At 34.3% G+C, this 23,906-nt stretch overlaps 1 protein-coding gene across 3 annotated transcripts; it reads right to left on the reverse strand.

Moving 5' to 3' along the window:
- Positions 1-9,088: 9,088 nt before the first annotated feature.
- LOC114193538 (probable inactive receptor kinase At4g23740) lies at positions 9,089-12,450 on the reverse strand. 3 transcript variants are annotated; one of them, XM_028083374.1, is made up of 3 exons: positions 12,307-12,450; positions 10,515-11,763; positions 9,089-9,897 (listed from the first exon to the last, which is right to left on the reverse strand). In XM_028083374.1, exons 2-3 carry the CDS (start codon positions 11,713-11,715, stop codon positions 9,251-9,253), a joined length of 1,848 nt encoding a protein of 615 aa, XP_027939175.1. In that variant the 5' UTR covers positions 11,716-11,763; positions 12,307-12,450; the 3' UTR covers positions 9,089-9,250. The 3 variants fall into 3 exon arrangements, with proteins under 3 accessions (XP_027939175.1, XP_027939176.1, XP_027939174.1); XM_028083375.1 differs by lacking the exon at positions 12,307-12,450 and having other exon boundaries at positions 10,539-12,045; XM_028083373.1 differs by lacking the exon at positions 12,307-12,450 and having other exon boundaries at positions 10,515-12,041.
- Between the last annotated feature and the right edge of the window lie 11,456 nt (positions 12,451-23,906).

Genomic DNA, 23,906 nt, shown 5'->3' on the forward strand with positions numbered 1-23,906 from the left:
TTTTATATTTTTGCAATTTAATATCTTTCTTTGATTTATTGTTTTGTTATTTTATTTGATTATTTTTGTATGTTAACTTTTGCAACTTAAATTTTTCATGTGTTTTTTTTTTTCCTTTCAATAGTTATAGGCGTGATTTTTATCTTTAGGATATTAGTTTATCATTCTTGTTATATTTTAATATTTTAGGTAGTTTATTCAATTAGGTGATTTGTTTGTTTCTTGCATTTTGTTTCTATTTTAGGAGATTTATTTTATTTTATTGTTTTTATTTTATTCTTTTGTTGCTTTTGGTTGTTATCTTGTTTTATTTGATCTTTTAATTTATATTTGTTTTTCATTTTATTTATCTTTTTGTTTTTACCTTTCATTTATTTTATTTTTCTTTATCTTCTTTTATTTTTTTAGTTTGTTTTATTTTAACCAAAAAATCAATTATGTGATCATTAGGAGAGGACTATGTATTAGTTTACCCATACTAATCTTTTTGCCTACTTTATTAAGAATATTGAAGTTGTTACAAGTAGCATTAATTTGAACGCTTAAATGACAACTATATCACGCTCCCTATACTACCTTGGTTAGTAGGATTCTTTGGAGACAAGGTGTGTATAACATGTTGTATGAACTGAACATACTTGAATCTAAGGACTATGTGAAAGAAAGAACTGTTATCAAGAAAAAGGTCTTCTCAACAACCAATATCAAGCTCATGCATTTGCAAGTACCTTTGAGTATATAAATCTTGAGCCTCTTGGAAGAGTTGGGGGTACAAGATAGAAAATAGGCAACATCCTTATGTAGGAGTATTTGAATGCTAAGACACAAGTTATACGATCATCGTAGGTGGAAACCACAACCACAAGCATGTAAGGCTAAGCTAATCATGTAACATATCACATAACAATGTACATCAACATACACAAGTTAGAGAGAATGGTATGTAATTTTTCCTTTCCTTGAATAAATTATATTCATTGCCTATTATCTATTTTTGTTCCTTTATTTTCATCTTTTATTTTAGTTGTGAGTACTTGTTCTAGTACTCTGATACCCAACAGTGGTATCAAAGCTATTGGTTCGTATGATTATATTTTGCTGCTATTTGAATTAGAATAGTGTTTTGATAGTGGATAAGGTGTGGTAGTGTGAAAGTGCATGTCTAGGCAAATTATGGCTAGGAAAGACTTGGTACTTAAGCGTGTCCATTAGTGACCCACCTCTCTTTCCTGGGAATTACCTGGTGAACTGGTTCACGGTCTGCCTCCATTGTTCCAGTAGACAGTACTATTCATAGTGAGAATTGCATAAGTCAATTTTAAAGCCATGGCAACAAGATACGAGATAGAGAAGTTCAATGCGAAAAATTTCTCATTGTGGAAACTAAAGATGAAGGCAATTTTGAGAAAGGACAATTGTCTAGCAGCAATTGAAGAAAGACCTGCGAGCATTACAGAGCAAAAGTGGAAGGAAATGGATAACAATGGTATAGCAAATTTGCACTTAGCATTGGTAGATGCAGTTTTATCCAACATTATGGAGAAGGACTTGGAACTAGCAAACAAGGATTTCAGGGATGCAAATTCACCGAGACAAAAAAGATAGGAAGGTTTGGCTTTCTTAGAAGAAATACTTACTGATAATCTTGTGGCACTTCAACATGCAAGATTTCAAGTTGACCCCATTTTCTTCCTCACGTATGAGTCCTAGCAGTGAAACGGAGAGGATGGAGAAGTCTCGAGTATCGAGTACATCAGTGGTGGACAACCTTATGAATGTTATGATGTGTACAAGACCAGACATTGCACAAGCAATGGGAGTGATTAGTAGGTTCATGGCAGGTGTGGCGGAGAGTAGTGAAGTATTGACAACAGGTCCTTAGAAGGAACCTTAGGTATTGCATTGCGTTTCAGAGGATCAGAATTATATGTCAATGAAGTCTACGTGGATTCGATCCTACTGAACTCTATCAGAAGAACAAGCAACATGAAGGCAGAGAATAAAGCATGGTGGGAGATTGTGAGAAAAGAAGTCTCACATCGATGGGAACTTACTTAGGGGCTTACTTTTAATGTTATAAAAGGGATCCAGTGTTTCCTTAGGAAATCATCCCAAAGTCTCTCCCTTCTTATTCCTTTTAGTTTATTTGCTTGAGAGAAGAATTAAGAGAGAATATTAGTTTCTCCTTTAAGAGAGAAGGTTGATTTCTCCTTTAAGGTTCTTCTTGTATTAGTTTTTCCTATTTCCAAGAGAGGGGTTGTCATTGTTTTCTCCTTGGGATTAGAGAGAATGGTATGTAATTTTTCCTTTCCTTGAATAAATTATATTCATTGCCTATTATCTATTTTTGTTCCTTTATTTTCATCTTTTATTTTAGTTGTGAGTACTTGTGCTAGTACTCTGATACCCAACATAGCTGTTAAGGGGTTAATTAACATCGCACATATCATGTTTGCATCATTCGTAGGGGACTTAGAGATTTTTCTTTAAACTAATGCGACTTTAAGGTTTAACGTGTCAAGCTATTGTGTTCTCTTCTAGTGTTTTGGATAGGAAACTCTTGTTTCTCTCGTGTTGTGCATTCCTTTTGGAGGTTTGAGTTGGATGTGTCCAATTCGATGTTATGATGTTCCATTACCCATTCTGAATTCGGGGAGTGTATCCTGGAGGATGTTCTAATGTGATCCCAATAAGCCTAAGCCAAAAAAATCTACAAAATATAAATTGATGCATGGAAGGTTGTAGATTAGATTTAAATTAGACCATTGTTTAGGCTTTGCTTTCAATAAAAAGCTAGAACACTTTTGGATCAATTGGGTCGATCCCAATTTGCTATCTTGGCTGAGAATCATATCACTTGGCATCACCAAGACTCAGCTCCTACATCACATGGTCTCCAATCAAGCTTCTCCTCCAAGCTACATTTGCATTTCATCTTTGTTGCATTTTCTTCTCATTTGGTTGGCCATGTGCCTATAAATAGAACTATTCAACTATTGTAATGGTAACTCTTGAATTGCTAATAGATGCTACTGTTTGAGATCACTCCACACTTCTATTAATTTGAAAGCATACATGACTCCACTTCTACTCTTCATCTTCACCAAATCGTCCATTTTCGAGAGCTAGTTACATCTGCTTCTCAAAATTCCGCTGCACTCCAACTCCTCCTAATCATTCTTCATGGATTTCCTTCCTCTCCTCCACCAAGGACGTCCATCAATTGGTATCTAGAGCCATCCAAGCCTTTGCTGCATCCATCCTCTTGGTTTGGGTAAGGTTCTTGGTCCATACTTGTGTTTTGTTGCCAATTTATGTGTTGTTCTTCTTCTCCATTGTTTTTCTTCCAGTTTTTGCTATTTTTTCATGATTTTGCTGCTCTCCACCGTTTGACATTGAGGCTACATGAATCTCCATTGATTCATCTTGTAGTACTCCTTGCTTCATTAGTGTAAATATGTTTTAGGTTCCATTTTCGTTTTCCAACACTTGTTCTTTTATTTCTTGCTATTTTTCTTCATTTCAATCGGTGCATCTTATAATTTTTAGTTCCTTATGTTGTGTTTTGTCTTAAGTCATGTTTAAGAACTTTAATTCATCTTAATTTTTGTTCATATGGCTGAATTATGCACTTGCTTGATGAGAACCAAGTCCTAAATCACACAAAATGAGCTATGAACTTCAAGTGATGCTTGTGGATGTGTAAGGCAATGGTCTCACTATTTTTCGTCCATTTCACCGATTGGATTGTGCTTTTGAGTGTTTAAGATGTTCTTCTGTGATTTATACTTGATATTAGATCATAATCAAGTTCATTCATCTTGAATTTTCATAGAACATCTTACAATTTCCGTGAGCAATTCTGCTCCAGTTTGTTTTTTCAATTTTCACTACACACACACCTATTGTTTGAGATTTTTCATTACTCACTGCCTGGTCCAAATTTTAATCTGAATTTTTCCTCATTAGCTAACATCCTGACAAACAATACAAAAAAAGAATCATTCAAAAATGTTGAGTACAAAAAAATGAAAAAACACGCAATTTGAGGCTTATGTTTCCGTTTTCTAGCACTGCAGTTTTCGAAATTCACTATTTCATTGTTGTTTTGTGCGTGTTTGTGTGTTTTTAGTGCTCGTTTTCACCTGAATTTTGGCTTGAGTATGTACCCTATATTGCTTCATTATTGATTTGCTTTGAAGTCAATTCATCATTTCATTTGCTACTGCTTTGCAATGAGTACTTCAGCCATATTTTGAGTACTTTTGTTTTGCTGTTTTTTTTTTGTTGTTTTCATCTATTCTAGTGCATTTCTAGGTTCCTTTTGTGGTGCTTGCTTTTATTTTCCTTTAATTTCTTGCTTGTCACTTCTTGAATCTCCTTCTAGTCATGTTTCATTTCAATTCTCTTTTGGTTTAGCATTTCTAATTAGTTTTTCTTACTTTCTCCTTTGTTTGGGTTCATATACTTGAGTCTTGGTTATTGGTTGTGATTGATGATGCTATGAAGTTTAGAATGGTTTCTATGATTTGGTAGAATCTTAGGTGGTGGATATTGAAGTAGAATTTTAGCTTGTGGGCTTATCCTTTTCCTCACCTATTGAGAGTTTTGGACCTATTCAATTGAGAGTGTGTGTGTATGTGTGTGCTAACTCCATTGCTTGGTATAGTTTTCTTGTTGTTTTATTTTATGGTGCAGGTTTGGTGGATGTTTTGGCCTTAAAACCAAGACTATAGTTGATGTTTTGCACTTCATTTTGGTGGCTTAAGGTGCTTACAAGTGCCTTACTTGGTGGTGGTCTTTGTTCAAATCAAAAGGAGGCTACAAGCCAAGCTCTTGGCTCTTGATTTTGTGCAAATCGGTAGCACTTTGGCAGCACATTTGGAGTTGCATTATTTCTTATTTTTGGCTTTAATTCTTTATACTTTGTACTTCTTTTTGGCACATCTTATTTGGTACCATTTTGAAGCCTCCTTGATTGTGAAATTGCATCTTTTGAGCATCAAAATTAGTGATATTAAGTGGCTTGTGGTTGCTTCATTTTGAGTACCAAATTAGTGAACCAAAATTGCTTTCAAGTTCTCAATTGTATCCATGGCCTACTTAGGTGTCTTGGGGAACCAAAGGTGTTCAATCCCATCTCCTAAGTATAACCTTTTTCATATTATAGTGCAACGTTTTAGTAAGTGAGTGTGTTCAAAGTTCTAAGTGCTTTCTCACCTTGCTTTTAGGTTGCATAGTTAGATGGTTAGTGGTTTAAATTTGTGGGACCAAAGTCTCTAAAATTTTTGCCATTTAGGGGTTCGTTTTTAGTGCTAATCTTTTCTTTTCTTTGAGTCTTGTTTGTGTTTGTTTGTGCTTAGTTTCTCAAGTGATTCTATTTACTTAGCCTTAGACAATTGTGTGTTCTTTGAAACCTTTTTCAAGTACATCTTGGCAAGGATTGGCCTTGGTACATAAGAAGTCTTTTAGACTCACCTCGCCTAACCTCGAGGTCTACTTGTGCTTGGTTTCTTCTTTCACCATTTGTTAAAGTTTCTAAGTTCTTTCAATCACCATGAGTACATATTCTACATATAGTTCTAGGTTGCATAGGCATAGTAGTAATGCGCTGCATCATATCATTCATAGTGACATTCCATTCTTTAGGGAGGATACAAGACCAATATCATTCATTGATTGGATGTGGGATACAGAGAAGTTGGTGTAACCTTTGTTTTGTAAATATAGTCAATTTGACATTCTTAGCCATGTTATTTCTAGATTTGTAGGACGTACATGTGAGTGGTGGCATCAAAGGCAATTTCAAGTGAAAAAGGGAAGAGCATCATGCATTAATACCTTTTATGAATTGAAAGCATGCATGTGGAAACATTTTGTTCCCTCTTCATATAGGATCACTCGAGAGCAACAGTCTCGACTAGAAAACTTCATTGATATAGAGATGCATTCATTCAAAATCTAAAGAAGTTTTCTCGTCAAGAAAGAGATTTTAAAGATAAACTTGACTTTCTCTTGAGTAAGAAAAGAGAAATTGAAAAGCAAAGAGACCATGTGCAAAAAGGGAAAGAGAAGAAGGAAAGAAGTGATAGAGAGGAAGAGGAAAGGAAAGAATCTGACAGGGCGTTGAGAGAAAAGAGAGAAAAAATAGAGCTTGAAAAGAAAGAGAAAGAGGAAGAAGAAATCCTACTCAAGAAAGGAGTGCTACTAAAGGCACCTCCCACCCCCACAATTCTCATTAAATCAAGAATTTTAAAGGGAGTGCTTAAATCTTTTAACTCTTCTCATTTCATCAATCATTCTCATTTTTTCAAACCAATCTTTACTTTGGCTTAGTTTTTCAAGCCAATTTCCCTTCCCATTGTTTTAAACTCCTCAAAAGATTTTGCAAAATCATACTTTGAGTTAATGTTGCCTACTAGGTTTGAGATGACTCAAAGTACACCAAATTATTTTGTTGAAGTATGTCTTGTTCATTTTCAACTAACTTTCAACAATAAAATAAGACCTTCTTTTGTCCTCTATTTTAGATATACTCTTGGTTATCAATTAGATCTTCCTTATGAGTATGGTGTTCATTCCACTTTTAATATACCACATTTAATACCTTTTGTAGGATCCATGGATGATGAACACCAAGATTTGAGGGCAAATCCTGGTGAGGGGATGATGTGATCCCAATAAGCCTAAGCCAAAGAAATCTACAAAATATGAGTTGATGCATGGAAGGTCGTAGATTAGATTTAAATTGGGCCATTGTTTAGGTTTTGCTTTCAATAAAAAGCTAGAACACTTTTGGATCAATTGGGTCGAGCCCAATTTGCTATCTTGGCCGAGAATCAATAGCTTCTCTACATTTGGATGCAAGCAAAGCATGAGCAAAGCAAGGAGCATGTGATGGTAGCATGGAGAGTGTGACATGCCACTTGGCATCATCAAGACTCATCGCCTACATCACATGGTCTCCAATCAAGCTTCTCCTCCAAGCTACATTTGCATTTCATCTTTGATGCATTTTCTTCTCATTTGGTCGGCCATGTGCCTATAAATAGAACCATTCAACTATTGTAATGGTAACTCTTGAATTGCTAATAGATGCTAGTGTTTGAGATCACTCCACACTTCTATTAATTTGAGAGCATACATGGCTAACCTTCTCCTTCATCTCCTCTAGCTACCTTTCATACCATAGCTCCACTTCTACTCTTCATCTTCACCAAATCCTCCATTTTCGAGAGCTAGTTACATCTGCTTCTCCAAATTCCGCTGCACTCCAACTCCTTTTAATCATTCTCCATTGATTTCCTTCCTCTACTCCACCAAGGACGTCCATCATGTTCTTTGAAAGAGTCGTTCTTTCTCAAGATTGTCGAACTTTTGATTTAAGGCCCGAAGCTTTTTGTGGTGTTTAATCAATCGGTCATGGACCAAATTTGGTTGAGTCGACCCTGACCCAAATTTGACCGCATTGGGATGAGTCGGTGCTGAACAAAATTTGGCCGTATTTTGCCAAGTTGGTTGCAACCAAAATTTGGTTATATTCAGCCTAGTCGACTTCAGCCAAAATTCGGTCAAATTCAGTCAAATTGATCCTAACAAAAATTTGGCATAGTCGGTCCTAACTCAAATTTGGCAATATTCGACTAAGTCAGCCCTGGACGAAATTTGGCCATTTCGGCCAAGCCTACCGAGGTCGAAATTTGGCCATTTCGGCCAAGCCTGCTGAGGTCGAAATTTGACAGTATTTAGCTGTGTCTTCCCCAACCGAAATTCAACCGAATTTAGTCGAGTCAACCCCAATCGAAATTTGGTCGAGTCGACCCTAGCCCAAATTTTACTATATTTAGTCGAGTCGGCACTAGACGAAACGACCGAGTTAGTCACGATTAAAATTTGGTCGTATTCGACCGAGTTAGTCGCAACCTCGATCGAAATTCAGTTGAGTTGGCCTTTGCCAAAATTTGGCTGAGTTGGCCCAGGCCAAAATTTGGCCGAGTTGGCCCTAACCTAAATTTTTTCGTATTTAGCTAAGTTAGCCTTATACTGTCGTATTCAGCCAAGTCGACCGTGACTGAAATTTGACCGTATTCAATCGAGTAAACCTTGACCGGCGAATTCTGTCTAGTCAACCCCGATCAAAATTTGGTCGAGTAGGCTCTAACCCAAATTTGGCCATATTCGGCTGAGTCGGTTCTAGCCGAAATTTGGTCGTCTGTGACCAAATTTTACCGAGTCAAGCTTGATTGAAAGTTAGACATATTCCGCCGAGTTGGCTCCGACCGAAATTTGATCGAATTTTTCCTAGTCAACCTTAGCTAAATTTTGGCTGAATTCGACCAAGTTGGCCGCAACAAAAATTTGGTCGACTTGGCCACGACTGAAAGTCAGTCGAGTTGGTTTCATGCTAAAATTCGGCCGAGTTGGCCTTGACCAAAATTCTACCAAATTCAATCGTGTTGACCCTAAGAACACAAGTTTAGAAAATTTAATTTATAAAAATTGGATTCTGGATTTTGAACTTGATCTAAATATTTGGATCTGAATTTAAATCTTGATCCAAATATTTAGATTTGAATTTAAAAAAAAAATTATGTTAATTTTGCTAAAAGAAATGAATTTAGATCAAAAATCTAATCCAATTATTTGAATCTAAAATAAAATAATGTGAATTGAATCATTACAAATCTATTTCATGATTACCCCTAGTGTTGAGTTTGGAACAACATTGCTGAAGCTCGGTGTTTAATGAGGGACATCTTGCCTTTCCAAAATTTTGAGGCATATATATAATTTTTTTTAGTTATAATATATTTTTTTTTAGTTTTAGTATATTTGTAAATTTCACACTCCAAATTTATGTACTCCTTTTATTAAATGCGTCAGCGAGATAGAATTAATTGGAAGAGTTTTACATTCTTTATTGTCCTTTGTTTCTTCGTGAGTTATATTAATTTCATGATCAATCCTTAGCACCTGTCAATTTTGCGGGGAATGCGAAGCATAGGACAGTCGTGGAGCCCAACCCCGGAATTCATGGAAAAACAACGAGATTCCCTACCAAAATAATATAGCACAATACAACACCAAATCTAGGGACCCATCTTTATTTTGTTATAACTTTGGTCTAGTAGGTTAACTACTTCGCATCAATTCTGTTACCAACTTCACTGTTCCTGTAATGGTCAAAATTGAAATTGAGAGTGACCAAATTACATCTCTAACAAGGTTTCGATAAACCAAAGGAATCTCATTATGCAAAAGAGGTTGAAGGTATCTCAATGGAATGAGGGGTTGGAGTGGAACCTTCTGACCTTGATTCAGTGGATGATCTATTTTCGGCATTTACCCTACGAATTTCCTCCACCATTCTCACCACATCCCCGATCTTTGGCCTCTGATCTGGTGTTCTCACAACACATGCCATCCCTATTTGCAGCATCTCAACCATTTCCTCCTCAATATTTGGATACCTCAGCAACTCCACATCAAACACTTCTGCAGTCCACTCTTCTCTAACCACAGAATTCACCCATCTAACCAAGTGGACAACTTCCTCACCTCCTTTGGCATGTAAGGGAAACCTCCCAGTTAGAAGCTCAAGTAGCAGCACACCAAAACTATACACATCAGATGCGGGTACCGATTTTCGGGTGTCCGTGGCTTCTGGGGCACGGTATCCTGTTGTTCTCGTTGCTGGATTTATCAGTGTTGCAAGACCAATGTCAGATACACAACCATATCCTCGTGGGTTGAGGAAGATGTTAGAGGACTTTATGTTTCCATGGAGGAGTTTTCCTCCTTCTTGAGCATGGATGTGAGCAATGCCTCTTGCTACACCAATTGCTATTTTCAAACGGCTATCCCAGTTTAAAGAAATTCTACTTCCTTCTCTTTTGCCTGCGTTCATAAAGTTAACAAATCATACTTAACATTAGACAATCCCTCAAAGTAGTTGTAGGAAGCCACATAGTTTATCTTCGTTGCATATTTGTAAGTCTCGTGACTTTGTTGCTTTCAGAACATGTTTGGTAAACATATCTATAATAATTTACAAGAAAAGAAAGTAGGAAGATAAAATGAATTAAGTTTCTTCTACAAGTTAAAGTCAATTTATGCAATTTAGTACAAACTCATTATATTTAACCTTTTCAAAAAATTAAGGCGCATAAGTTGAGGCTACCTTATGGAGAAGTTTATGTATTTTACCTTCTTACTTTCTTCTCATATGTAAATGTTTATTATGTAAAAAATTATAAAACAAATTTTTGACATTTACTTAATATAACCATTTAAGGAGGGAAGGAAACTGCATTTACATGGATATTTGGAAACAAACTCTTTACTCATTTTCATCTAAGTAATATCTGTATAGAACCCATCCAAAACCCGGTGTCATATTACTATTAGAGAAAACCAATTTTAATTGTTTTGGTCTGTCATAATGAATTAGATTAGCTAAAAGTAGTTAAAGGATAATTACATACATAGGAGATGATCTTAACAAGATAACATACCATGCAACATTGAAGACACATTACCCTGTTCGTAGTAATCATATACCATAAGTTTCTCCTCCTTTGAATAGTAATATGCCCTTAAAGCAGCCACATTATCGTGCCTAATCCTTCCGACCATCTCCATCTGTTGTTCAAACTCGCGTTTTCCGACAATGACATCCTTCAACCTTTTCACTGCCACGGTTGTTGTGTCTTCTAGAGCAGCCTTGTACACCGTCCCAAACGTGCCCTTTCCAAGCACTTCAGCAGATGCTCTCAACAAGTCCTCCAAGTCAAATGCAAGAGCGCAACCCTCAAAGAAAACAATTCTGTTCTTGTCTCGACTTTCAGAACCTTCCTTTTTCCTGGATGTTTCTCCTTTCTGACACATCACTTGTTGTCCACTTGTACCACCTTTCTCATAGCAACACACGATCACAAAAGCTGTTATCACTGCAATTCCCAGGACACAAGCACCAATAATGACACCCAACAAGGCTGGTTCCCTAAGTCCTTTGGATTTTTTCCTTGTTGGATTAGAATTTGGGGGTTGAATAAGAAAAGAAGGGGAAAGAGCATGTGAAGAAGCAAGATTGTTACCAGAAAACGCTACTCTTGGAAATCTCTCCAAGGATTCAGGCACAATCCCACTAAGGTTATTGTTGGCAAAATTATTGAGATCAGGAATGTCACCCGAAAGGGTGTTGTTGGCTAGAACTAAAGAAGAGAGATGAGTCAAATTTGAAAGTGAAAATGGGATGCTCCCATTAAAAGAATTGTTGGATAAATTGACAATACTAAGATTCTTCCACACTGAAAAGTCTGATGGCAATGGACCAGAAAATCTGTTGAATTGGAGATACAGATAGATCAAATTATTTAGCTGAGAGAAATCAGAAGGGAAAGAACCAGTTAAGCTATTTGAGGCAAGACTCAGAGTTTGGAGCGCTGAGAGACGACTAAGAGTGTTGGGTGGGATTCGACCCCTCAATCCAGTTCTGGTGAGTTGGATGGCAATAACATGTGATTGCTCAGAGTTGCAGGTCACTCCTATCCAACTTTTGCACACAGAAGAGCTCTTGTCCCAGTTGATCAGATGATGAGAGTGGCTAATGTTGTGAAGGAAATCAAGCAATGCTTGTTTATCTTCCGTTGGCTCACCTCTTACTCCGAACATCATCGCTCCAATCATGAGCAAGAGACCCATCATCTTTGCCATTTTCTACCGCCAATGGATGCAAAACAAGGACTTCCCCTGCACAACAAACTGGAGAACAAGCAAATGATTTGATGATGGAGCGCTAGCGTGTGTGATGTCTTTGCAAAGCTAAAACAACAAAGAGAATTTGGGGTTATGTTTTAGACATGTTAAGTGTTAGGGTGTACGGTTTGTATTCTATAAGACATAAGACGTTGGAGTTATTTTCTTTGATTTTGATCTAAAAGACTAAACGACACTTTTAAAGTGTCTTTTTACGTCAAAATAAGCAGCTCCTGTTTGACAGAAAATCGGCCTCATTATCTTTCTTCTGTTCACCTACTTTGATTGATTCCCCACCTATGTGACACCATAAAGATAAACCAATACTTTGACGACCCAGTTTACTAGTTAATAATCTAGTGATAAAGACCATGCCAGCAGACAAAATAATGAAAAACAATATTTTGTGGAATTTAAAAAGACCAGAAACTTTTTTCCATATATGTATACACAAGGATAGTGTAGAGAAATCATCCAATTCTCAGAGTTATAGAGCTAAAAGTCAGAGAGCACTTGACACTTTGATAGTAAGAGAAAAGGGTTACTCACCATACTCCTTCCAAAATTCCCCAATCAGTTAACAGTGCAGATACAACCGGCAATGTCCCACACAACCATATTATGAAGATATAAGGGTCTGAAAAGTGGTGAATTTAGGAAGGGAGAAAGCAAGAAAACTGGAAGGTCCAGAAGACCAGGACCATTCACCTGAAAGAATCGTTGCAATAATGGCCCTCTTACTATTAGAATATAACAGTTACACATCATTGAGAAACCAAAGACATGTTCTCTTTTTTTTAAGAATAGGAAGGGACCATGTAGAAAAATTCATTGGAGTAACTAGACAAATATGGAAATTATAATGCAAGTTTGTGAATAAGACATTGATTATGCTGAAAAGTATCGAAACATTAGACATAAAGAAATACATGTTGATTGTAACAGATCCAAAGGTGGTGTTGCTTCTTTGCTTCCCCTTGGTCTATATATTTTCTAATGTGTCTTCTAAGAAGACTTTCAATGGCTTGTTTATGGAGATGTAAACGCGGAAGGAGCGGAAAAACAATAATATAGAAAAGTGTAGATGTAAAAATGGACAAGGAGTGATGACCTCATGAACTTTCTCTCAACTTCAATCACACATGCATAGGTGACCCATGAGCTACGCTATAGCATAGCATATTTCGTGAAACACTATCACGACAAATGGCTTCAGTCTACAAAACTATTATTCATCTATGAAATTGTTTGACATATCAATGGGATGAATGCTCATGATTTATTTCATTTGTGCTAATCCAAATATTAAACAGTGCATAGAAAGTGATACACACAAATTAGCTGCTGTAGTAGCTGTTTTGTCTTTGTTTATATGCGTCAACACCCCGCGGCAAAAATAAATAAGTAAACATAAAGGTTAAAACGTTGACTAATTCGGGGTATTAGGACAGCATCAACGTCATAAAATGATGATGTTGCTCTCCACCGAAAGAAGAGATTTCAACATTGCTGTTGTTAGGAGCACCCTCCCACCAGTCACTAATCATTGGTCAGAATTTCAGCACTTCACATTTGACTTGTTTGATGGTATTTATTTATTTATTTTTCTTGGGAGGAAAAATACACAGAAATAAATAACAACAATGTCAGTTTATTTAGGCTCCTTCTCTGTAAAAATCACACAGTTTCCAAAAGGGGCTAAATCAGAAAGACACATTATTGAACCATCCTTTTCAGGGATACCTTCTCATAAAGACAGTTGTTTCAACCGAACAGAGAGAAGTAATCTAAGGAATACGGAAAGTAAAAAATTAAGATTACTATTAATATATAGTAAATATTTTAAAGAACTAACGTGAAAAAGTATGTTACATAGTTTTCTGCTAAATTTAATATCCAAATTAGCATATCTGAAAGGCTTATAAAAAGTTATTTGTCATGTGGATTGTGATTTTGTGTGTGGTTGAAAAATAGACTTACATTCTTACATCTAGCTATCTGATAACTATGACAAGATTAAAGGTTATCCAGAACGATTTCTTAATGGTATAGTAAGTCATACATTGGCCACCAGCTTTTTCCACCAAAACTCTTGGGCTTAATTTTGTATTTATCGAACTATTGAGGCGTCAGAAAATAATAAAATAAAATATTAACTACCATTAGGAAAAACTACACATGTTGCCCTCTACAGTTGCTTCCTTTCCTGTAAAGTCAAATAAATTGATTGAATTGAAGCATGAAACCGTTACAAAAATAATGTTTCTTGGCTGGGATCTTTTTGGCTGATTGGCGGTGACTTTCTTTAAAGTCGTGATTAGGTCTTGAAATTAGCAATCAACTTATAATTTCTTTAAGAAGCAATCTATTTATTAGTTTCGTGAACTTATGTTTTGTTTAAATGAAAAATGAAAGAAGAAAAAGGAATAAGGATGAAAGAAATAAAAGAGTACCAAACAAAGACGCACAAAGACGAAAAGAAGAAATGTGAGATATGAATGAGTAAAAATAATACAAAAAAGAATTTTTGTCCTCTAGTTATTAGGATAAATGAAAATAAGTAATAATCAAGAAAATATAAAATTTTATTGTAATATTTAAAAAAATTAATTTATAATAGCAAAATATTATTTAATAATAAAATTCTTCTCTTGCATTATAATTTCAAATACCCAATTAAAAAATCATCGAGATTTATCTTTTACTGTCTCTCAACGAAACATCTTTAATTAACAACCCTCTGATGAACTTTAATAACTACTAACCCAAATAGTAGAAAATTTCACTCGATCAACTGTGATCTTTATATTTTGTTGAATAATGCATAGTATAGTATGGTGTTACATGTTGTTTATGTCATTAGTGTCATTAGTGCAGAATGTAGGCGTTGAGAAACAAATGAGGTGGCACATTTGTAATTATATTCAATTTTGTAACGATGATTTTATTAAAAATATGTCGTTATAGAAGGAACAAAGCACAAATAACAACGGCTTTAACAACACCGTCATAAAAAACAAAAAAAACAACGACAAGTCTATACTTGACCGTCGTTGAAAACCTAGTGAACGTATATTAATGACGGTTCTTAACTGTCGTCGAATTCCTTTTGAGGGTTAAAAGTTTTCACTTTCCCTCTTGTGCTCACTGTTTGCGTACGTCGTCTACTGCTTCCATAGTGCCCTGCCACCACCCAAGGTCTCTTCCCCATTGTTGCCCTCATCGTGTCGTTCAGTGCTCGTCATTGCTTCTATCCCGTCGAAGTCATGAGGTACTTTTCTCATCGAAGTTGTGAAGCACCACAACCACCATTCACCACTGCAACGTTGTTTCTATCATGCCCTGCCACCGCTCACCGCTGCAACACTGCTTCTGTCGCACCGTGCCACCACTTCTTCGTTGTGGTTGCCCACTGCACGAGCCACCCCAAACCAATGTCTGTGCTTCATCTTCTTCTCCCTGAAATCAGCGTGGTTCTCCTCTATAATAGGTAAGATTTTTTTTTTTAATTACTTTATGATAAAAGGTATGTTACTAGTATTTTAAATTTGATGCATTTTTTTTATGCAATTACATGGTGATATTTGAGAAATCTTATTTTTGCAGATATTTGTCGGTATTAGATGATTATTTAGTTTTTTAAATTTGGGTACTTCTTAATATATTCTGCTATATGCATATTGTCAAACGAGTTGGGATTCAGTCTGGGGTGTCCAAGCCCCGACACTATATTTGTATGTACTATTTAACACTATTATTGGACAACATGAACACCCTAAACATGTTCGTTGTAAGACCTAGAAAAAATAATTATATTTTTTAAGATAATATTTAAATTAAGAAATAAATAACCTTATAAAGGTGGAAAGTGGCAAAGTTGGTTAAAGCCTTGTCATGAGATGGTGGTCTAGGGTTCAATTCTTAGTGTGTGCATTTGGAGCAATTTTATTTTAAATTTGGTTTTATAATTGTTTGGAAGTGTTTGTGCATGTCTTTGGCATGACTTATGTATAGTAATAACTTTTAGAATTTCTTCGCCATGCTAGAATTTATTTGTTTTTATTTTTCTTGAATGCATTGAATGTGTGAAGATATTGTAATATTGTTATGTGTGTGGAATGACAAGAAAGATGTGATGGTTGATATGGTTTTGAGTGTTGCTTGAGTATTGGGGCATGCTATAATTTATTTGTTTTCATGTTTCTTGAATGCATTGAATGTGTGAAGATATTGTAATGTTGTTATGTGTGTGGAATGACAAGAAAGATGTGATGGTTGATCTGGTTTGGAGTGTTGCTTGAGTATTGGGGGTTGCATGTTTGAATCTTAGCTAAAGCAAAAAAAGGAAAGGAGAAATTATGGATTTTTTTTAATAAATTTGTGATACATATAAAAAGGTGAAAGGTTGAGGCAAATACATTGTATCTGGACACAGACACTATGGTTAAGACTGAATAATGAGAATTAAGAGGAGAGTTAGTGCAAAATGGTTAAAACCAACATAAAGTTATTTTTTTATCTTAATTTGGGCAACTAAATAGTTAGTAAAGTTAAGTCGGAATATTTTTAAGAAGAAAGCACAGGGAAGGTAAGGGGAACATACATTTTGGGAGAAAAGGAAAAGAGGGGTTGCAGAATTTTTGTGAGGGGCAATGTTGAATTAGGAGCAACGGAGGGTAGAGCAAGCAAATGTGATCTTATTTCAAGAATTCCAGGTAAAGGGAGCTACACCTTATATCTATGTTATTTGTTCATGTGATAAATGTTTTCTGGATATTTGATAAGATGGAAAAGCATTAATTTTTAGGGTAAGGGGTGTTAAGCCTTGCCCTCTTTTATTTTTGGTTTGATATATGGGGTGTGTAGTTTTCTTTATGGGTTGAATGGGAAATGTTCTAAGATGAATTTTTTGCATTGTTTTGTGAAGGAGTAAGACATAAAGTGATGTCTCATGGCCTTGAGAATGGTTAATCTCGATGAATTGGGTGAAAATTGTAATAGGAGGAATTTTGCCCTTCTATTTGTGTGCGTTCATGGTGCAATGGAGTTTTTCATTTGTTGTCTTGCCAATTTTGTGATAAAGGCAATAATTACGTTAGATTATTTTTTTTCTTATTTGAATTGATTTTTTCGGTGGAGAAGGAAGCCTTTGGATGGTAAGTTGATCAAATTCCATGGTAACTTGGTTGTGTTGAACTTTATGGTTACATAAGATGAGAAATATGGTTGGAGTATTGTTACCTTTTATTTGAGTTGTAGCGGAGAATGGTTTTGTTGGCCAAATTGGATTAAAAGGTATGAATTTTATGATAATGTTATGGTGTAGAATAAAAGTGTAATGGGAATTCGTGGTGCTAGATCATCGAGTGGTTGGATTAACATTTTGGGTTGAATTGATGAGTTGTAATGGTGGACTATTTGCATGAAGTAGAGGGTTGGGAAGCAAGGTATGGAATGATATGGAGTTTGGTGTATGATTGTTTGAGTTTTAATGTTACTTTGTGTTGTGTACCTTTAAAATGACCAAAATCATGTATTTGACGTTACTGATTTTTCTAAATTGTGCCATTTTCATAAAATGGCATTTTCTAGTTTGTTAACCGTTTGATTTAGCCGAAATTTTGGTAGTTGGTTCATAACATTTTGTTTGCTTGGTGTGATCTTTGTTTTGAGGTCTGTACTTGGAGTTATATGTTATGCATGATTGTTGGTTTTTTCATGGTTGCTCTGTGTTGATATTTTGTTGTGATAAATTGTGATACACTCTATTTGTAGTATATTGGATTTTGGGTCTAATGATTGATGTATGTTAAATACAATGATAAGGATTGTATGATGTCAATGTGTTGTGAAACAGGTGATGATGGGCCTTTATGTGCCTGCGGTTTATTGATCATGAATGTGTATAATCGTGTGATTGTTGATTTATGTGTGTCATGATGAGAATTAAGTGTGCATATGTATGGAATGGTATGATGTGGCATGATGTGATGAGATGTTGCATGAATGAGTATACATATGTGGTGGGACAATATAAATTTCTAAAAGTCGTAAAGCCATGATGGTTTCGTTACCTAGAGGATTTTGTTGAGTCAAGGTAAAGGGGTTTCGTTACCTAGAGGATTTTGTCGAGTCAAGGTAAAGGGGTTTCGTTCCTTAGTAAGGCATTAGCATGAGCTAAGCAAGAATGCTCTACCCAAGGCTTTGTCAAGTAGGTGGATTTGATGCTAGTAAGTATATGGAAAGTAGGGGAAACGACTTTTCCAAAAGGCGTTGGTGCACAGAAAGGTATAATGGTTAGCTATGAGAAAATATCATACTATTAATATTACTTGGTGGTAATATTTTAATGAGTTCAAGTTGTGGTGTTGAGAACATTTGTTGGTGGATTTTTTATTAATGAGTTATGTTACATTATAATATGTTACGTGAGTTACATGTTAATATGCCTGTTATTTGATGTGATACATAGTTAGCTCACCCTTGCATGTATGTACAGGAGATGTTGATACATATGTAGTTGGAGAGACTTAGCTGTGAGGAGCTCGTGGGGCAACTTTGGGGAGTTTTGATTTAACCTTTGAAATGTTTTTTTTTTCTTTGTTCTGAAATAAGGAAAATGTATTAGTGTAGTTGTTGAGTTCGCATTTAAAGGATTTGAAATTAAGTCTCATTTTAACAATTTAAGTATATGTTCGGAGGAACTATATATCTATATGAATGAATAAAGAGGTTTTGAATGAGTTTTTTTATAAAGCGGTATTTTAGATCAAATAATTGTGAAAATTTTCTATTTAAGAGGATGGTATCAAAGGTTGTGCTTCATGTTTAAATGAAAAAAAAAAGTTACATGTGGCATCTTGAAAGTGGTGTTACATTCGTACTGCTGGATACAGTGTGTGGATTCGAAGTTACTTTAGAGGTTCATCGCAACACCAATCTCATTCATCATTTAATGTGAATACGGAGGAAGCCTTGCAAAAAATGAAAGCTGACTTGGTAGAGCAACTACGAAAGGCGATAGGACAAGAATGGGAGTAGATCAGGCAAGAGCATCATGGGATAAGATTAGAGTGAAAAGCAATGAAGGAAGCATTTGACAAGCAGCTAAAGAGCTTACTACTTTCGCAAAGGCTCCCCTACTACAGTACAATAAGACCTTTCTCCTAGTGTCATCAAAGTCAACACTAAAGGGACTGAAATAGGGGATGACATTGACTTTGGTTCCCAATGTGAGTTGTACACATTGGTTGATTATTTATCTCCCCCACAGTTGGTGGCCCAATGGGTGACAGAAATTGTGCAAGGCAGTTATGAAAGTGGTTGGGATGAGGTAATATGCTAACTTTCATGTACTAACTTTAACTTCAACTAATTTACATATGTACTACTGTTAACTTCTCCTATACTTTTCAAGAAATTCAATGGCCCAAGTCCAATGGATCCAGGAGCACTAGCTTATGTTCAACAAGTGTGGGCAAAGTACTTTCTATCTAGAGTTAGTGAGAGTTAGAGTTAGTGAGAGTTAAAGTTAGTTTATATTAATTTTAGGGATCATTTAATATTTGGAACTCTCTCTGGATGTATTTTTTGAACTATTTCGATATCTTATTTATTCTGGATGTATTTTGGTTATAGGTTTGGGTTAATCTGATAAAACCAACCTACTTTATTAAAAAAAATTACATATAATGACGGTTTTGCCATAACCGTTGTTATATACTACTCTTCCACAATGGTCAAGGTATGAAACGTCGTGGTTTCTGCCTAATGGTGTCTTCAAATGTCACTTTATAATGACGGTTCTAACTCTGTCATTTTATTCCACTTTAAGCTTTGGCATGCATTTCAATAACGATCCTCCAAACTGTCATGGTTATGTTACCAATTTGACGAGGTTTTAGGACCCGTCGCTATTTTTGTGCACTTTTAACGACAGTGTGATCAACAACTGTTTGAGAACCATCTTCATAGGCCTGATTTAGCCGTCGTTAAAAGCCTTTGCTACAATAGTGTGTTGTAAAACTATTAAAGCCTTTTTTATTACTCTACAGTGCACCCTACTATTTTTAATCATCCTATACATATATTTTACCCATATTTAATATTAAATTTTACCTTATTTAGTATGGATTCCATGTTTAATTATTCATACATAGATTAGTTTTGGGAAATTGAATATAATTACACTACAAAAAAAATTCACTTTAGACTACAACATGAAATTGTGGCCTAAACTATAAAAACCGTGGCCTAAAGATTACACAACAATTTTCTATGTGAGGTCTAGGTGAGTGTTGTTGTAGGTAATAGACCATGATTTTCAGTACGACAACAATTTTAAAACCTTTGCTTAAAACTCTCACATTAGGCCACTTTTTTCATATTGGTTTAGACCATACTTATATAAATGTTTATTTGAGTTTAAGCCACATTTATTAAAATGTGACTTTATGCTATTTTCTTTTTAATTTTGCATATATTGCTTATACAAAATTCAAGATGGAAAAATTGAATGTCTTCAAATCACAATTGTACATAATTAGATAATTAGAGACCACACTATATCAACACTTCAAATAATATATCTAAGCAAAATATTTATAATTGAATCCAAAATAAATGTTATTTATAATATATTTCAATGTTAGAGTTCAAACTATATGATTGAAATCACTAGTTAGGATCAACCTTTCAAAGCTAAAACTACAAAGTTTGTTTACTAAAATTGTTTCTTTACTACATAATAAATTTCATCATTCTACAAGATTGTCTTCATGGTCTTCATTTTCTTTATTATCTTCATGGTCTTCAAGTTGCAAAGAATATCAAAACTTCAAGCTACAAGGTTAGTTGTACTATGCACTATTTCTCTCACAAAAACAGAGTCACTGATTTTACGTTAAATCTTAAAATTTCCAACCGCATCACAAACTATGTGTTGCTTTACTATGAACATACCATGATGTACATTTTATTTTCCCCTTTACTATTTTTAATTTGCTAAGATTATCATCACATTCTTATATTTAAGACTAGCTAACCTTGCAGTGTAATACTGAATAAAAGTAAATCGAGTAAACTTAGAAGCTTTCATTAATCTATAAAAATGAGGAAACCCTCAAATTCTTGTAGGTTTAAAAGATCTTTCTAAGCTTAGAAAGGGGTGTTAAATTAGCCGAGTATTAAAAAATATGTCCAATTAAAACTTATTAAAACCCTTTTCAAACGAATTCTATTGACTTGTAAATCAGAGATGTATTGTTGCAAAATCACACTTTTCAATCAATTCAAAACAAAAATAGCAGATTAATCTATTCATGCAATATCATTCAACAAATTTGTCGCAAGCAAAATTGCGACGGGACGTCAAACTAAAAATAATAATAAATATATATATATATATATACACATAAAATAAGCTTTGGAGTCGTCACCATAATTATTCTGAGAAATGATGGAAAACCATACAGATAAGAACAAAGTCCACGAAAACAAATTTTGGGTCCGAGAGTCAGTTACGCTTAGGGAAGGTGTTAACACTCTATAACGATAGTTCTAAGATGGTACCTTTAATTAAATATACAAATGGATGTGGTTTCTTTTTATGTTTATTTTCCCTAAAAATAATAAAAAGAAAATTTAAAAGAAACAATTTTTTTTTTTGTTTTTTTGGGTCCAACAAGGATTAATCTATTCTCCTACGTATTTTCATCCATAATGGAGAATCAGGTTCACATAATTCTTATGGAAAAACTTTTATGAAAACTATTTGAAAATGATTTGATTTTTTTTTTTTGAGTGAAAATGTTGATATCTTTAAATTTTCGGAAACATGTTGAACAAAACAAAAGGCATTAAGTACTAGACTGATGCGAACAATCATTTAAAAAATTATATTTTTGTTTTTTATTAAAAAGAAAAAAATATTAAGTACTAAGCTGATGCAGACTATCATTGTAGTATTCATACTCTTTTCTTAAAAAGAATATTTTAATTATTTATTTAGAAAACGACATGGCATTACATATATTAATTATAATAATATGGACCATGTCAAAAGGTACTAATATAATAGGAAAGAAAATGTGGAGAAAGCTAACGTTCAACACCCAAAACGCATAACTATTTATCATTCCTTTTACAAAATATGAATGCTATGAAAATACATCAAATAATCATTCTAAAAATGTGGGACCCACCTATTTATCATCATTTTGTTTGAATTAGAAGTACAACTAAACATAAACCACCTTTTGAATCTACCATCTAATTAAAACTTTGAATCCAATCAAGCTTTGGATTTAAATAAGTTTTAAATAAAAAATGATAAAATGGTTATAGTCTTCGAAAAGCCACGTAGGCACTAACAACTGTTGTAAAAACATCATAGACCAAAATCAATCATTCTTAACGCAAATAAAGATTAATATAATTTTTCAACGTAGATAAAGATTAATATAATCCCAACAACACTCTCCCCTATTAAATATAATCATATTAAGTCCAAACATCCAGTCAATCATTTGCACGAGTTGAAACCCCAAAACAAGAAACAAAGCAAACCAATTAAAACCGCAAATACAAATCTAGTGCATTCAAACCTATAACAGAAACAATCTAAACCCAAAAATCATAAAGTGTCTCATAGGTTATACAATTTTCATCAAACAACAAAACTAAAACCCCTCCAATAACCTTTTCTACATTCAAATTTCTATTTCTTAAATCAAGACGAGCATCAAACATGAAAAATAAAGCAGAAAATTCATTCACAAACTCAACACGACAAATTAGCAAAAAAACAAAACAAAACTTACATTCAGATAAATTTTATTACATTAATCTAGCATTGTAAGTTAGAAAATAAAAAAAATAAAACAAAATGATTTGTTAGATCGTGACCTTCTACATGGTAATGGTCACTGAATCTTTTAGATATAGACTATCTCCTCGGAATTGGTCTAATCTTTTCTCAAAAAGTCAAAAAAAAAAGAAAAATTTCGAATCGAAACCCTCTACATGGTAATGGTCACCAAATCTTTTGAATAGACCCTCTCCACGGAATTGGTCAAATTTGGGTTTTTTCAAAAAAAAAAACAAAAAAAATTGGTGTGTCGAATCGAGACCCTCTACCTGGTAATGGCCACCTAGTTCTTTTCTTTCAGATACAGACCATTTCCTTTGGAATGGTCAAGTTTGTCTTCCATTTTGTCTTCTTTTGAAACCCGAACGAAATTAGTGTTTTTATGTTTACTTATCTTTTATTACGATAATATGAAAAAGTTAAATTTTCATATTATTTAATAAAATCTAAGTAAATAGGGGCAGTTGTCAACACCCAATTTCATTCGGGTGAATAAATTTATTTTAAAAAATAAATAAATGTGAAACAAAAAAAAGAGATGGAAAAAATAAAAGAAGGAAAAAAGAAGGAAAAAAGAAGGAAGAGTCCAATTTGTTATTATTATCACACTCCTTTTTATGAGCCCAACAACTCAATATATCTTTTACCTTTGCTTTGTTCTGATAGAGAAATTAGTGGTATGATTTTAATAATGAAAAACAATATCTCTTCATATAATTAGAATCAATATTACTAATTGGGATTGATTTTGTGCTCAGATTTATTAATGGTTAGAATCAATATTACCGATCTTGTTTGATATTGTGCTCTGATTTGCTACGATTTGATTCCCATAATGTGTTACTATCATGACCAACTTCTTCCTTATATTGTTCATTACAATTAAGGCTAGGATTGCATTGATATTGCAATTTGTGAATATAAATAAATAGTCTCTCACATGAAAAAGGATCGAAAAAAAAAAGAACCGAAAAAAAAAATCTACACTTCTCTAATTCTTTCCCATCACCAATACCACATACACACCTCCTTTTTTATCTCTCTTTCAAAACAAAACGAAAAAAAAAACATATTGAAGGAGGTAGAAAATCGAAAGAAAATATTCGCTACACTTCCTCTTTCTCTTCCATTACCACCCACATAAATACACCTCCGTTTTACCTTTGTTAGGATAACGAGAGGGTGAGATTGATATAGAAAAGAACATATATCGAAAAATTTGAAGGTACGTCATTGCTAATTTCTAATTCTTTTGATTTATTTTTTTTCATTTTTCATTATA

The sequence above is a fragment of the Vigna unguiculata genome, chromosome 8 (assembly GCF_004118075.2).
Source record: "Vigna unguiculata cultivar IT97K-499-35 chromosome 8, ASM411807v1, whole genome shotgun sequence".
In the NCBI taxonomy this organism is placed as follows: Eukaryota; Viridiplantae; Streptophyta; class Magnoliopsida; order Fabales; family Fabaceae; genus Vigna; species Vigna unguiculata.